The following is a 14893-nucleotide window of genomic DNA, read 5'->3' as shown; positions in this document are numbered from 1 at the left end:
ATACCTCTGCTCACCTGTATCTCTTTTTTTTTCCCCAAAGACACTTCTGTCTTAAAAATGAAATATTTTTGAAATATTTGTTGGTCCCCCCCCCTTTTTTTTAATATATTTCTTGAATGAACCAGTCTGAAACAGCTTTCTGGCATTAAAAAACTTTCTTAAAATTTACCATATCTTTTCTGCACCAGCAGCTTCCATTACTAGTGGGGGACTAGACTACTGCTATTCAATGTAATAATTAAAATTCAATTAGAAAATAGAGGACAATATCCATAATTTTATTTCATTAGCTTTATTTCATAGCAAATATTGCATACTTGCACCTCTGACTCATTCTCAGGCAGGTAGCAAGGGCACCTTAATTTCATATTACCTGAAGCACTGACAAAACAATAAAAAGTGAAACATTGAGAAACGTGTTTGTCGTGTTTTTATTCACGAGTTCTGTTTGTCAAAATGGGAACTTTTTGCAAGTGTGGTGCTGCTTCAGTGTAACTCTTAAGAAAACTTTGAGAAAGTTTGATTCTCCCCGTGTCATAGGAATTATTGCCACACCAATTGGGCATCAAAACATTAGTTGAAACTTCTGCTGTGAATCTGGCAGAGCAGAGACTTGACCTGAGCCCTTACTGCTGTATTCTGAGTGACTGCTCTGACCATCGGAGAGTTATCTTTTGCATTTTTTTCACATTTATTTTCATAAAGGCTTTGGTCCCATTCTAGTATGGAACAAGATGATTTTTAATATCAATATTGTGCAAAGTGAAAAAAATTCAGCTTTGATTCTTAAAATATGAGAAAAATGCATGAAACACCTGCCTTTATTAAAAAGTAACCTGCTGTTCACAGTAAAACTGATGCATTCCAGAAGAATGCAGTGTTGTGTGCCCTTTTTTTTAGAAACAAAGAATGGGCAAGTGGAAGAATGAAATCAAGAGGGATCTTAGCCGCTAACACCTTTATGATGAAATAGCATCACTAAGTGTTATTGCCTCAAGAAAAGTTCCTGGTTATAGTACTACTAATGCACAGCTGCTGTCTTCAGTTTAAAATAAAACAAGATAGAAGTAGTTCGCATGACTGTAATGTGTTGCTTCAGAATTAGTGGAGTAAATTGAGGGCAGAATTTATTCCAGGTGAGTCACAGCACAACTATATTTAGGAATAAAATGCAGTTTATAAACTACTTGTTAACCACAGTACTGCAATAATATTAAAATGAAGTTTTTCATGGTACTTGCTATTGAGCATGTTTCAAACAACATTCATAGTTTGATGTTACAGATGATCATTAACTGCTTAATATAGCGAAGTTTGAAGTGACTTTTTCTGAGACAAAAGGCTTGCTAAAAGATTTGGACCCTCCTTTCTGGTTTCATGATCATGTGCTATACAGAAAGCTGTTCTTTTGAACATAGCCTTGACTCCATCTCTAAAAAACACTTCCCAGTCAATATCCCACATCCAGTTATGTCTCTTGTCGCTTCAGGCAAGCAGGAGCAAATACTGGAAAAGCAGATATTTAACATTGTTTTTCCAGTATTAATTTAAGTTACACCCATATTTTGTCTGGCAATAAGACCTGCAAAAATAGCCACCTGTAGAGAATATTAGTACTCCTGCTCTGGATAGTTTACTTAATAAAGAGTTTATAATAACAAAAAGCAGTGGTGGAGTTCTCAGTGGACAAGTGAATACCTGTCTTGAGCCCTAAATCTTAACCCTGAATCATCACTCTAGGGTTTCAGTTACAAAGAACAGAAAGGTGTGTGAAATATGCTGAGTGCCTAAGCCATAGAAACAATCAAGATATGATGGTTACGGAATGAGATAGTAATAGGTTAGCTCGAAACACCACCCCCACGTGTCCTGCTTTTGAATGTTAACCAGATTTTCAGAAAATGGGCTTAGTTCAGGTAAGAAGACCTATTAATCGTAACTTGAATTTACAAAGTTCACTATGCACGTTTCAGTGTTCTTGAGTCTATATCACCTATGCAGGTTGCTTTTTAGATGTTGTCTAAATAATTTTTAAGATAATTTAAACAAATGTGAAATTCCAGAAATATATTTGACAGAACTAAAAACAACCGTGGATGTATTACTGGCATTACTCTTTTTTTTCATTTGTCTGTATTTACTCCTTTTTTATGCTTTACTTGCATCAGTTTTATGTACAGGACTGGGATTTTAATTAAATCCAGTGGGATATTGCTCTTTTCCATAGGCAAAGCTCAGAATTTGTTTTTTGTGGAAATGTGAAAACTTCAGCTTTTTTTTGCTGGAGACAAATTTCCCAATTTCTTGCAAAATGGAACTTGCTTATTTCAAAAACTCTTGAGAAGGTGTGCTGCTTTATTTACATTATAAACAAGATGTGCTTTTATACAGAAAGATTTTATCCACTGTCAGTACCAGCTGACCTTAATAATTAAAAAATAATAATTTTAGCAATTGTTTTATGTCGTATCATATTTCATTGGTAATATGAATGTTATGCACTACCCTGATGTGTCATGTTCTGAAAAAATATTGGTATTTTAACATCTCTAAATTGTTTTTTAAAAAATCTGTTTTTTTTTATTTTGCCCTATGTAAATATATCAAATTCAAAATTATTTTGTGAAAAAATAATTTGTGTTCATGAATTTAAGGGATAAACTAGTTTTAAGACAGGGTGCATGCCGACTCTTTATTAATATAGAGTATTCTGTACTGGCAAACTACATCTAACATGATCCCAGTTTTATATAAATAAAGCTATGCTTTGTATTAAAACCATTCCAATTAAAGGAACACATTTAAAGGCACTTTTACAGATCTTTTTGATAGTATAATTATGTCAGTGAGAGATCATATCTCTTCATACTGCTAAGCAGCAGTGTCATCATAACAAATTTTGTAGCATAGTCTTTGTTTTATTTTCTGGGGTAGTCAATTCCTGATCTTTTTGCTGATTCTTACAGGAGATGGCTTTAAAGAAATAAGAACTGCCCTGCTGGGCCAGTCCAGTGGTCCATCTAGCTCAGTCCTTGGTCTCCAACAGTGGTAATAGGAGATGCTATTTAGGGAATGTGTGCAAGCCTGACCAGTTTTATTAGCCCATTCTGTTTGTACTTCCCCAGCATCTAGAATTGCTGTATTATGGATGTTAGGGGGTACATCTCTGCCTACTGTTTTTAGTAGCCATTTATGAACCTTTTGTTCATCAGTTTGTCCTTTTGAACCTGCTGAGATTTTCTGCTTGTACTGTGGCAGCAACTTTCAAAAAGCTTTGCATGTATAGTAGGAAGTGTTTTGCTTTTTTCTTCTCCTATTTTAAGTGATTTTCTACTAGTTTAATCAAGTAATGTCAGATTTGGCGAACTGTCCATTCAGCTTATCCTGCCTTTGTTAATCTTACAAGTCTCAATCATATCTCCACTCGGCCTTCTCTTCTCCAAACAGAAGAGTCCAAACTTAATAGTTTCTCCTCATGAAGCATAACTCATAATTTACTCTGTCCTTTTAATCATTTTAGTTGCCTTCTCTGTACCTGCTCTAATCCTTTATGCCTGTCTTGAGATACAGAGACTAGAACTGCACACAGTACTCAAAATGCACACGTTCCAAGGCAGCAAAATTATTTTTTCTATCTTGTTCTCAATACCTTTCCTGGTGATGCCTCATATTTTGCTGATTTTTTTGGCTGCTGCTGCACATAGGCTGATGATTTTACAGAGCTGCCTCCAAGATCTTTCCTGAGTTATATCTCCTGGTTCCAAAATGTACTGTACAAGTATAGTTTAGATAGTTTTCCTAGATGTTTTACATTTACCTACATTGAAACTCATCTGCCACCTTTTTGTCCACTCAGGGTTTTGAGGTCCTTCTGGAGTTCCTCACTATTTACACAGCATTTGGATACCTCAGAGAGCTTAGTGTCATTTCCACAGTTTGAGACTTCACTGATCATCAATGACTTGGAGAAAGAAGTGAAGATGCCGAATAGAAATTGTCCCCATCAGTCCCTGGAGAATCCCACCACTGACCTTTCTCCATCCTGAAAAGTGCTCATTAAGCCCCACCTTCCAGTCTTTTAAGAACCTCTCCTTCAGTTCTGTGGCAACTTAGTTTCTTTAATAGCTTTTGGTGAGGAATGTTTTCAAAGGCTTTCTTGGAAATGCAGGTACCCACTGGATCCCCTTTATCCATGTGTTTATTGACCACCCAGCAGCTTAGCGAGGCAGGCTTTCCCTTCACAGCAGCTGTGCTGATTTTCCCAACAGATCAACGTCATTTCATGTGCTCTGTGATTTTACATATTACAGACTCCAGTGACTTACCAGAGATGGAAGGCAAACTTCCAAGTCTGTAGTCCCTGAGATTTCTTCTAGAGCCACTTTTTGTAGATGGGCTGTGCTAGTATTCCATCAGTCCTCAGGTGGCCCTTTGTAATAATGGGTTGCACTCTTGGCCCGCTGTTTCACAGTTGAAATTATTTGTGTTGTGGTCCTGCTACGTCCTAGTTCTGCGCTATCCATGACCAAATCCAGAATGGCATCATTCTGGTGGGTCCTAAGATTGTGTTCTAGGAAGCCATCATTTATTGTTTTCAAAAACTTTATTCTTCCTCATCCTCATGAGACATTCCTCCAATGTATATGTGGGTAGTTGAATTCTCCCACTACCACTGCCTGCTCTACATTTATATCTTCCTTAATCTCACTTAACGTTTCCTGATGACTATCACATGATCAGCAATATGCTAGGAATACTGCATATTTTCTGCAGTATTCTGCAGATTTCTAACAATAAAGTGTAGCGTTTACACCCATAATGTATTTCCTGTAATATTTTTGTGCTGTTATGCTTTATATTATTCTTCACATACATTGTCAGTCTTCCACCTGCATGTCCCACTTTTGCACTTTTATAAAATGGGTAGACTGGCAACAGTGAATTGGTAGGGAATGTACTGTGCAGGTCCCAGTTTTCTGCCTAGCAAGATGTTCTGGAGGCTAAATTGGTTTGCACTTTCTTGTGTCATTGGTACCAGCATGGACCACCACTACTGGCTCTTCCTCTGGACTCCCAAATAAGCTATGCAGATATCTAGGGATGTCTCCATTTGCACTCAGCTCGAGGGTTACCGCATGTTCCTCCTGGACATCTGTCTGTGTGTCCCATAATAGAAGCTCCTGCTATCATCATCTACTTCTTTCTGTCCTCTAAGATCCTCTTTTCACTGTGAGGAGACACTGTGCTATCATCTGAGTCGTTCTTTCCAGCAGAACTATTCCTTCACTGGTACTTTTCCTTGTACAAGCTCCAGCTCCTTGGCGCAGGCAAAGAGACAAGCCAAGAACTCTGTTCATGTTCTCCTCGTGTACCTGAGGGAGCTACTTGGTAAATCCTCAGGGCAGTTTGCCCCAGCAAACTCCCAAGCACTCTCCTAGAGTACGTGGCCATCACTAGAATAACCTCTGCTGATCACACAGACCGCTCCCTGCCATTCTGGAGCCCACTGTTGTTTCTCTTCTTCTTTATGCTCTTTTATGAGTCAAACTGCATTGTGAACAACCCTGCTTTCTGTCTCTGGCTGTTGCATCAAAAATCACGGGGTTTTATGCGGAATTCTGTCCGCTCAGACCTGAATTTTAAGTATTGATTTTAGCTGATGAAACTGTAATATCAGTCACAACTCTTTATTTTAGGTCAGCCTGGTCTATTACAATTCTGTAGAACAGGGTTTTTTTGTTTGTTTTTTTTTAAGTCAAAGTTGGATCCCAGTTAGAAGTGTACAAAAATAGCCGATGATCTTAGTGTGTTTTTTCAGGTCGGTGAGCTGACATTGAGACAAATCTGTTACAACTCATTTTGACAAGACCAATATTTTATCTACTTACAGGGTGTTATTTAAGATACGTTTTTATTTAAAGCTTTTGTATTGAAAATTTCCTAGAAATGCAACTTCATGTATTTTTGAATCCTAACCTAAATACTTGTTCTTTTTAAAGGAGTTCCTTCAGTGGGAACCACAGCAATCAAGGAAGAAAACACTCTTGTTACAGATACAGATTCTGTGGCTGCTGAAGGTGCTGATGAAGCAAATGAAGACTCTCATCAGAAAGAACAAAAACAAACATTGCCATCCCTTTTGTCTTTGCTCCATGAAGAGGTTGAACAGATGGATTCAAAGATACTGCCTCTGTGTCTCCATCAGGTATTTGCTATGTGTCTGGGTTGTTGCACTAACTTTGTTTTTATTTGAGATCTTTTTTTCATTAGGAAAAAGATGCATTATTTCAACATATGTTAATATCCATATCTGGACAGGCAGTTTTGATATATAAAGGATGTTCAAGGCATACATCTCCTCTAAGATTCTCTGATATATGTTAAAACTAAAAATTGCCTTGAAAACGTATTCTGCAGTAGAAGGAAACTCTTCAAGACAGATTTTCTATGACATCTAATATATTTTGAAACAGACTTTTCTTGTCCATGCAAGCATTTTGACAGTATTGGATTTTTCCCCAGATGATGAAATTCTGGAGTGTGGCAGGAAAACTTAGGAAAACTGCTCTTCAAAATAGCTTAAACATGGTTTGTAGATATTGGTTTAAAACAAGACAACTGATGGCTAAATCACATTTTAAATCTGAAATTATTTTTACCGTTGCATACTTCTTTCTAGCATGAACTTAATACATGAATGTTAAGATGCAAGGTTTCTTAGTGTATACTTTTTTATAGCACAGTCACCATCTCTGCAAGGTAAAAGGAAATCCTGTAGGATTTGAAAAGCATTCTCTTTTTACTAATTGGCAAGTGTGTTTTTCTTTCTGGAGATTATGATACAAGATGGATATGTGGATTGGACTTCTTGCACTATTAATATATAGTTCAGTGGTGTCAGACTAACACTGGAGCAGAAGACTTCTTGTTTGGCTATCGTGTCCAATATAGGTTATTTGATTTGACGAAGTTGCATTATCTTTATTGTGAAAAATTGGATGACTGTTCTCATTTTAAACTTCATGCTATGATGACACTCCTTCTGCATCCTTATTCTCTTTGATATAAATAAGAGGTGGTGTTTGAGAGAGAGGCTTCTCTTTAGAATTATGGATACTTTACATTTGATGTAGTTTTTTTTTTTTTTTTTGAAAAATTTGTGTTTGAGTGAAGTTATTTCCTACTGTTCCTTAATTTATTTGAAATTTAGCATTAAGGTTAGGCATTTCCATTTGTAACCAAGTGTAATTTAGTGGTCATGAGTCAGTACAAAGGTCTGTGTGGGAAGACAGTGCAGTTTGTGCAAAAGTCTGAAAATGCTTTACAAACATTAAGGAATATCATCACCAATATAGAGGTGAAATCTGTCTGCTGCTGTATGGATGAGGAAGCCAAACCACAAAGGGAACAACTTTTTTCAAGGTCATGCAGGAACTGTGACAGAACTGAGAATAGAATGTGGGTTTCCAGATTCAAAGATGTTAAAAAGGCATCACCTTTTTTTTCCTAAAAATATTAAGCCATTTCTAATGGAATGTTTGAAAGAAAGCTAGGTTACGAGCATCACAGCACACATTTTAATCTGGGAAAAAATACAGGATGTGAAAGAGAACATTCATTTTTTCATGTGAAATGAGTTCTAGTAAGAGCTTTTTTTTCTTTCCCAGTCATCTTCAGTCTTATCTCAGGTTGCTAATACAACCTGCCAGTAACCTACTTTTATATTAAGTCTGGCAAATATTCTTCTATCATATTCTAATTTTTTTCTGTGAGAGAGAATGCAAAGTAAAATCAGGAGCTGTGTCAGATATTCTGGAGCATTAGCATTCAGCATTGTTAGTGAGAAGTTTGCATTAAATATTTAAATGCTTTACAATATTAGGGACTGTCCTAGGGTTATTTTTTAATTAAAATATGATGTAACTTTTTTTTCCAGTCTTGTATGAGATCCATGTGATTTGTTTAGCATTTATTTGTTACAGATTGTAAAAACTATTTATATGTAAACATAGGTACAGAGCTTCTTTGGCAGCTCTAGAAATTCTAAGCAGGCTACTCAAGGTAGCAGAAGAAATATGCAAAAAAGAGCTTGAGAAGTCACTTACCAATTCCGTTTTGGAGGTGCTGGACTCAGAATGATCTTGTGGTTAGTAATAAGATTGAGAGTCAGGAATACCCAACTTGTAATCTAGACTGCTCTACAAATCTTTTTTTGAGTGATCAACTTAGGAAGTCTTGCAAAAGTGCCCATTTATTGTTAAGACCTTCAAGTTTTGAATGCCTAAATTGATATGGCCAAAAGATTTTGAGACTCTGAATGTTTTTTGTGCTCTCACAGAAGTCATTGGAGTATCAGCTATGAAATGTCTCAACCTGAACGTTCAGGTATCAGCTATCTGCACTTACTGGATGCTTTTTGCAAACATGGCCCTTGCACACCATGTACAGCAAATAGGAAGACTGCCAATATTCAGTGTTGCTGAAGATTGTTCAGTTAGTGCTTGTAAAGGTCTATGACATTGTAAAAAAGTTCTGTGAGACAAAATGTTTTCATTTCTGAGGTTTATATTCTTTGTGTTTTATTCCATTTATAAACAAAGCCTTCTGTATTCCTCAGCTCTCTGGGAAAGTTTGCCCAGCTTCAGACAAGCACAAAAAAAGTTCTTATTGTTGCAAATCTCAAAGATTATTTGTCAAAAGGGAGGAATGGGAAGTAAGACATTTCAGTTACCATGTTAGCTTTCCTCTACAGTGTTACACCTTTTAGTCTGCAGAAATCAGCTGTATCTTTTCTGTAATACTCCCTACCACTAACTCAAGAGTCAAAGTGAAGTTCTGTTTCGACTTAGAAACACACTCATTTTTTGACTATCTTTGGATGCTTACATTCTCTGAGCTGGTTACATGGACTGTAGTACAATGATGTCTTTGCCCTTCAAATCCAAGAGGGAATCCTTTATGCCAGTTCTGAAAAAAAACAAATAACTTTGCTTGATTGATGCAGAAGGAGTTTTCCTAACTGGCATCTAGATTTTTCTTCTGGAAGTTCTGCTGCTTCCATGATTGCAATTTTGACTTTGATAGGGCTGGTTAAAAGCAAAGCCTCACTAGGAAGAGGGTAGTATATTTGTTTCAGTAGTCTGCAGTTAAAATATGTAGTTTTGATATATTAATAACCTGGTATACCAAAACAATTTTTTTTTTCTGTTTGCATGCCCAAGGTCTTGATATGGAAAGTTTTTTACTGTATTAGCCCTTGGTGAGCATATATTAACTGTTCCTTTTTGCAGTGATCTGTTAAAGATACAAATTGTAAAATTACCAAACCAGGGAAAAGTTGTTAAGATGTCACAGCTAGACATCTTAAGTGCTTAGGTTTAGAGATCCCATGTTCAATTCCTAGCCATTGACTAATATGGTAGCTGTTACAGAAGCATTTGGCATTAGCTTACATATTGCATTGAGCTAGAAGTGCTATAGATTGACTTATACATTTTTATATGTTCCTGTGAAATATTATTTTAAAATAGTCTTCCTTATGTTGTGTTTTCCTAGTCCTCAGTAACTTCTTTGGAATGGTATTTGTTTTCCATATTAAACCTCCTTCACACTTCGATCTCCAGATGCAACAGGCAAAGTTTTAATTGTTCTGTTATAGAAATGTAAGTTTGAGGAGGAAAAACCTCAGATGTATTCCATTTCGTAACAGCTACAGTGCAAATCAAAGAACTGCCTCTGGCTTAATTCGGTGACTTGCTCTGTTGTTGAAGAGCTTCAGATATCAATATGTTTGGCTTAGTGAACTGACACATGAGATACAGGATCTTTAATTCTTTTCTAACAGAGGAGCAGCTTCATGAAGGGAAGTGGCAGAAGGCTGCTGGAATAGTATTGTCTAGATTCTGCAGCTGGACTAGGAGTAATACAGCTTAACTGCAAATGGCGCAACTTTCTGTAAGTCTCTCAGTATCTGTTGGGAGACATCTTAGTCCTGTGACCCATGTGAAGAGCTGTTGTGTAGTTTTAAGCAAACTTCTGCCTTTATGGCTTCAAGATTGTTATCGCAGGCACATGACTGGAGTGTAACTAGGAAGTTACACCCAAACAACTTAAATGAGTCCCTTTAAGAAAAAAAGAAATTGAGCCCGTCTTTTATATTTATCTGATGAATTTCAAATACTTAAAATTTGAAATATTATAAGGGAATATAAATAGGAGAGTTACTCTGAACTTGTCATGGGCAACATTTTTAGGGTTTTTGATCCAAAGACTGTTCTTTTCTCCTCCATCAGGAGATCTCCACTGCTCCCTGTTATTACATTGCACTGTAATGCTTGGGAGAGCTTAGCAATGATCTTACTTCTTTCAAACATAAGGAAGTAGTGGTCAGTAATAGAATGCAAACTCTTTGACCCACCTCATTATCAATAAACATGATACTTCTGTTCTAGGTCATTTTAAAACTAATACCACTCAAAATTTGCTAAAATAAATGTTGCTGTAACAATATAAAAACCAACTAACGTTTGGGCAAATCCATTTGTGTGAATGGACTTACTATTTGTATGTTGTTTGATTTTCTTTGGAACATCTTTCCTAGAATAAGGATACATGCGTTTAGTCTGAGCATTTGATTTTTATCCAAACTAAATATGAATCTGCAAAACAGATATTTAAAATGAATTCTTATTATACTATTATCACTATCATAAAAATTAGAGAATCCTAATTTTTCTCTTTTTTCCTTTACAGATAGCTGAGACCTATTTTCAAGAGGAGGAATGTATCCTTTTACTTGTAAAAATTGATGTGCATTACTAAAATAATCAGACATGATAAAACATAAAGAAAATACTCTGCCATTGACTCACAGGTTGTGGATCAGGTTAGGAAGAAGTCTACAGCTGTAATTTATCCATGAGTGAACATACAGTATGTTAGCTAGTCCTAATCAGACTGCTGGAATATGAGTTAAATAATAAATGCACTTTCAAAAGCTGTGCTGATAAAATCATTAGTAGTTGTGCACAAACAAGGAAGTAGGAAAATATTTTCAAAGAACACGTTTCATAGGAAAAAATCTGTTCTAACAATTAGTAACCAGGAGTACATCCAATCTAGATAAGATATGTTTTCTATTATATAAAATAGGACACTATTATAGTAAGAACACTATTATGTTAACTGTGGATTCGAGTATGTACTGTTAGTGTCTAGATGAGAATATAAATACCAAATACTGTGAGCTAAGGGAGAACAGTAATCATCAAACAACAGCAACATGTTCTTTGTCGATTGCTTCTTAGTCAAATGTCACTTTAAGATAGTTTGAGGAACTGTCACAGGAAACTAGGAGTAATTGCTTCTGGGAACAGCTAGTTCAATGGCACAGATAAGAGGTTATTTTGATTTGTTCCGAGATAATGCAAACAAATCTGGTCAAAAAGTTACAGTGGTTGAACTGCTAATAATTACTCTGATATACTTCAGTATTTCTGGAAGAGAATAATCATTTTAAACCTTAAAGTGTAATTATATTTTTAGAAAAGGTGGAAGCAGGTTTTGCTCTGTTTGCTTTTAAAGGAAGCTGATTAGACTATAAAAAGAAGCAGCAAGAGTGGTAGTCCTTAAGGTGTATGTGGTTCACTAAGGTACATCATAAATTACAAAATTTGTATTTACAGATTATTTGCTTATTATGTCATTTGTTACCTTTGTAAAAACAAACAAAAAGGAGGAAATAGGCAATCACGGGGATTAAATAACATAGCATAAGAAACCCTGAAAGGTATCCTTCCAAAAAATTGAAATCCAGCCAAATTATATTACAAAAACAAAGAGAAATAACTATAACATTATTATGAAAGCAATATATAAAATAAAATATCTATCACTATCTTAAAAGACTGTACTTCTGTTTTGGTCATCCCAATTAGAAAAAAAACATCAGAAAATAAGAAGACTATAATATAAATTAGAGGAATGGAAGAATTTTGTAGTAGATTATGGCTCTACGTGGGGAAATACAGTAGATTTAAATTGCATTCAAGAATATGATAGAAAGACAGCTTCTCTTTCATAGAAGTGGCTTTAATTGAAGGGCACTATATTTAAAGCTGATCAAAGGAATTATTTTTTGATGCAATGTACACCTGATGTGTGGAATTCAGCACTAATATAATACATATTTATGAAGGATATCTCCTCTGTGCTTGCAACCATCAGTTTCCTGAGGTTAAAATAGAACTTATTTGATCATTTTGCATTGTATTAATTATCTATGACAAGCATTTTAATTCATCCACTGTAGAAATTCATATTAACAATAATTTGGGGATTGTTACTGTGATCCTTTAAGGCTATATCTGTGATCTGTAATTCTGTTTCTATTAACAGATTTCCTGAAGGCAGAAGAAATATTCTTTCCATTAATATTGCTGTTTATAAGCTGTGCTATATATGTGTTTCATGAGGCTAACATGAACAACAAATACTACTTGTGTTTTTGTAGCGATTATTCCCATATGTTAATTAGTATGAATAATGGAAAATATTTTTTCTACATTACTAAGAACCTCATTCACTGTAGTTTTATCCCCACTGTACTACAGAATTAAATTTGAAATGGCTGGCAAAACATGGCTTTAAATAGAACAACAAACAACTTATTTTTGGTGGAACTAGAATTATCCCAAACTATTACAAAATACATAGCTATCAGGACACTTTTATGAATACATTGATAACCCAATGGGAGTAGAAAGAGTTGTTAATATAGAGGAAGGGTAAGCATAATCTTCATAAAAAAGACAAAAAAGACAAAATGTGAACTCAGCTGTCAAACAGTTTTAGATACAACAGTTGAGAAGGTGTCTTTTGAAAGTCTGAGAGGGAAAATTGTTTTTAATGTTGTCTCCAACTGGTCAGTAAAAAGGAGCCATATTTTCAATTAGTTACCATTAATGACATATAATTGTATTTTTTGATAGATATATGCTTGTATTTATATAATTGTTTTGCTTTTCATTTCCCAGAGATTTCATTTTCAGAAAAAAAAACTTATTTGCATAGTAACATTTTGCTGGTTTCTTTTCTGGAAAAATACACTGTTATTAGGCTCAAGGTATGCGGGAAGAGGTAACTGCTGAAGAGAGTAGGTTTTGCGTTTTTGGAACTTTTTTCAACTTCCGTTATTTTTTATTTGCTGTGGTCACATCTGCTATTGTTTTTTTGCCTGCGCAGAAATCTGAATGCTAGCCATAAGATTTTTCCTATTTATTTTGGTTCAGTTACATAATGATTGTCCTTTCAAATGTGATGTCAAATATAAGTAAATCATAATATGTCCATATGTGTGTGTGTTTTTCTTTAACCTTTCATTCAGATGAGAAGGCAATGAAATTCATTCAGCTTGAACGGCTGTATCATGAGCAGCTGCTTGCAAATCTTTCTTCCATACAGGAGCAATGGGGTGAGTACAGGCTGAACTAAGATGGTAGAAGGAAGAGTTAACTTGTTCTGTATTTCTACATAATAGAGCATATGTTTTGCCAGTTTAAAACTTACAAAACAAAAGTAGCATTTATATCAGAATTTCTCTGAGCTTGTTATGAGAAAAGTATTTCTTCTTTGGATTCCTTTCTTTGGGTTTCATGAAAAAGGTGCAAATAGTTCATCATTCTTTATGCTAATTAATTGAGACTTTGATTGATACACAGTTATTTTGTACTCATTTTTTATTTTAGGGTTGGTGAATCTGGTGTGATGAAAATGAACTGTACTGTAACAAAATATGATACTTTTTTCATAGTCTGATACAAGATTATGGAGCATACACAGAAGAGCTGTTAATATTTTTTCCATTTCTTATTTTAATGTAAAAGTTTTATGTTAAGTAAATATTAATTTTAAAGCACTTTGGGTAAAAATGTTTTTTGATTAAATTTAGAAAGAAAATGGAAAGCAACAGTTCCTAGTCCAGTTACAGCAGTGAGGAATTCAGCTAAAGAACTGAGCAATGAGGAGTTGGAAAAGCTTACCAAAGTTTGTTCTTCGCATCAACAGTAAGTATAAGAAAATATTATTACTTTACTGATACTAATGTGTTAGCACAGCTGTTGCCTACTTTCTAGTATAAGTGTTTTAAAATAGTTGATCCCAAAATAAAAGTTGCGTCCCATTGACTTCAGTCCATTTAGTTATAAAGCAGTTGTTGGTTTTGATATATAATAACAATGTTTCAGTTACCATCAATTTTCACAGTGAATTAATGTGGTTTGAGGAATTTATAGGGACTAGAGCTGAACTAATTGTTTTCAGCAAATCATTATTTTGCCAGAAATGGAGTTAGTTTGAGGGTATTTTCAGCCAAAGCAAAAACTAAGTAGTATTAATTTAAGAACAGATGGACCGCAAAACTGATGATGGTGCTTGTGTCTATAATCCCTATTACTTCAATCATTGTTTGAAAATACAATTGCGCAGCATCTCAGACACCAGCATTCCAATCTACCCTATAGGATTTTATTCCCAAATCTTCCATATTTTAGGACAATTCCCTAACTGTTACACTTTAAGTACTGTGGGATGGTTATTCTTGCGGTCTTCTGTTGAGTTTATGTAGGCTGGTTGAACATTTTGAAGCAGCGATGCTGTAGTTCGCTAGTGTGGCAGTCTTCTGAAAGTTAAGAAATCTTACTTCATACCTGCTTTGTCTGATTCAGCAGCCTCCTGCCAGCATATCACAATATAGTAAACTTATGGACAGTGCTGAGGGTGCCCTTCTGAATAGGGACAGACATGGGCTTGTAGCAGTCAGGAAGGAGAAGTGATCTAAATCAAGGTCTGTTATGTCATGGGTGAATGCCCTATTCACTGGGCTTTGGAGTGTAAG

General features: G+C 35.3%; 1 protein-coding gene across 6 annotated transcripts in view; it reads left to right on the top strand.

Moving 5' to 3' along the window:
• CNST (consortin, connexin sorting protein) overlaps window positions 1–14893 on the top strand; it is a 62304-nt gene that overhangs the window by 17614 nt on the left and 29797 nt on the right. For 5 of the 6 annotated variants that reach the window (XM_067293320.1, XM_067293324.1, XM_067293323.1 and 2 more), the window contains 4 exons: window positions 6000–6205; window positions 10753–10783; window positions 13385–13471; window positions 13949–14063. In XM_067293320.1, the coding sequence (XP_067149421.1) occupies window positions 6000–6205; window positions 10753–10783; window positions 13385–13471; window positions 13949–14063 (439 nt within the window). The remainder of the gene's footprint in view (window positions 1–5999; window positions 6206–10752; window positions 10784–13384; window positions 13472–13948; window positions 14064–14893) is intronic. The other variant, XM_067293325.1, reaches the window with a different exon arrangement.

The sequence above is a fragment of the Apteryx mantelli genome, chromosome 3, assembly GCF_036417845.1.
Source record: "Apteryx mantelli isolate bAptMan1 chromosome 3, bAptMan1.hap1, whole genome shotgun sequence".
In the NCBI taxonomy this organism is placed as follows: Eukaryota; Metazoa; Chordata; class Aves; order Apterygiformes; family Apterygidae; genus Apteryx; species Apteryx mantelli.
The sequence above is the reverse complement of the archived record's forward strand: the minus strand, read 5'-3'. Positions and strand labels throughout refer to the sequence as shown.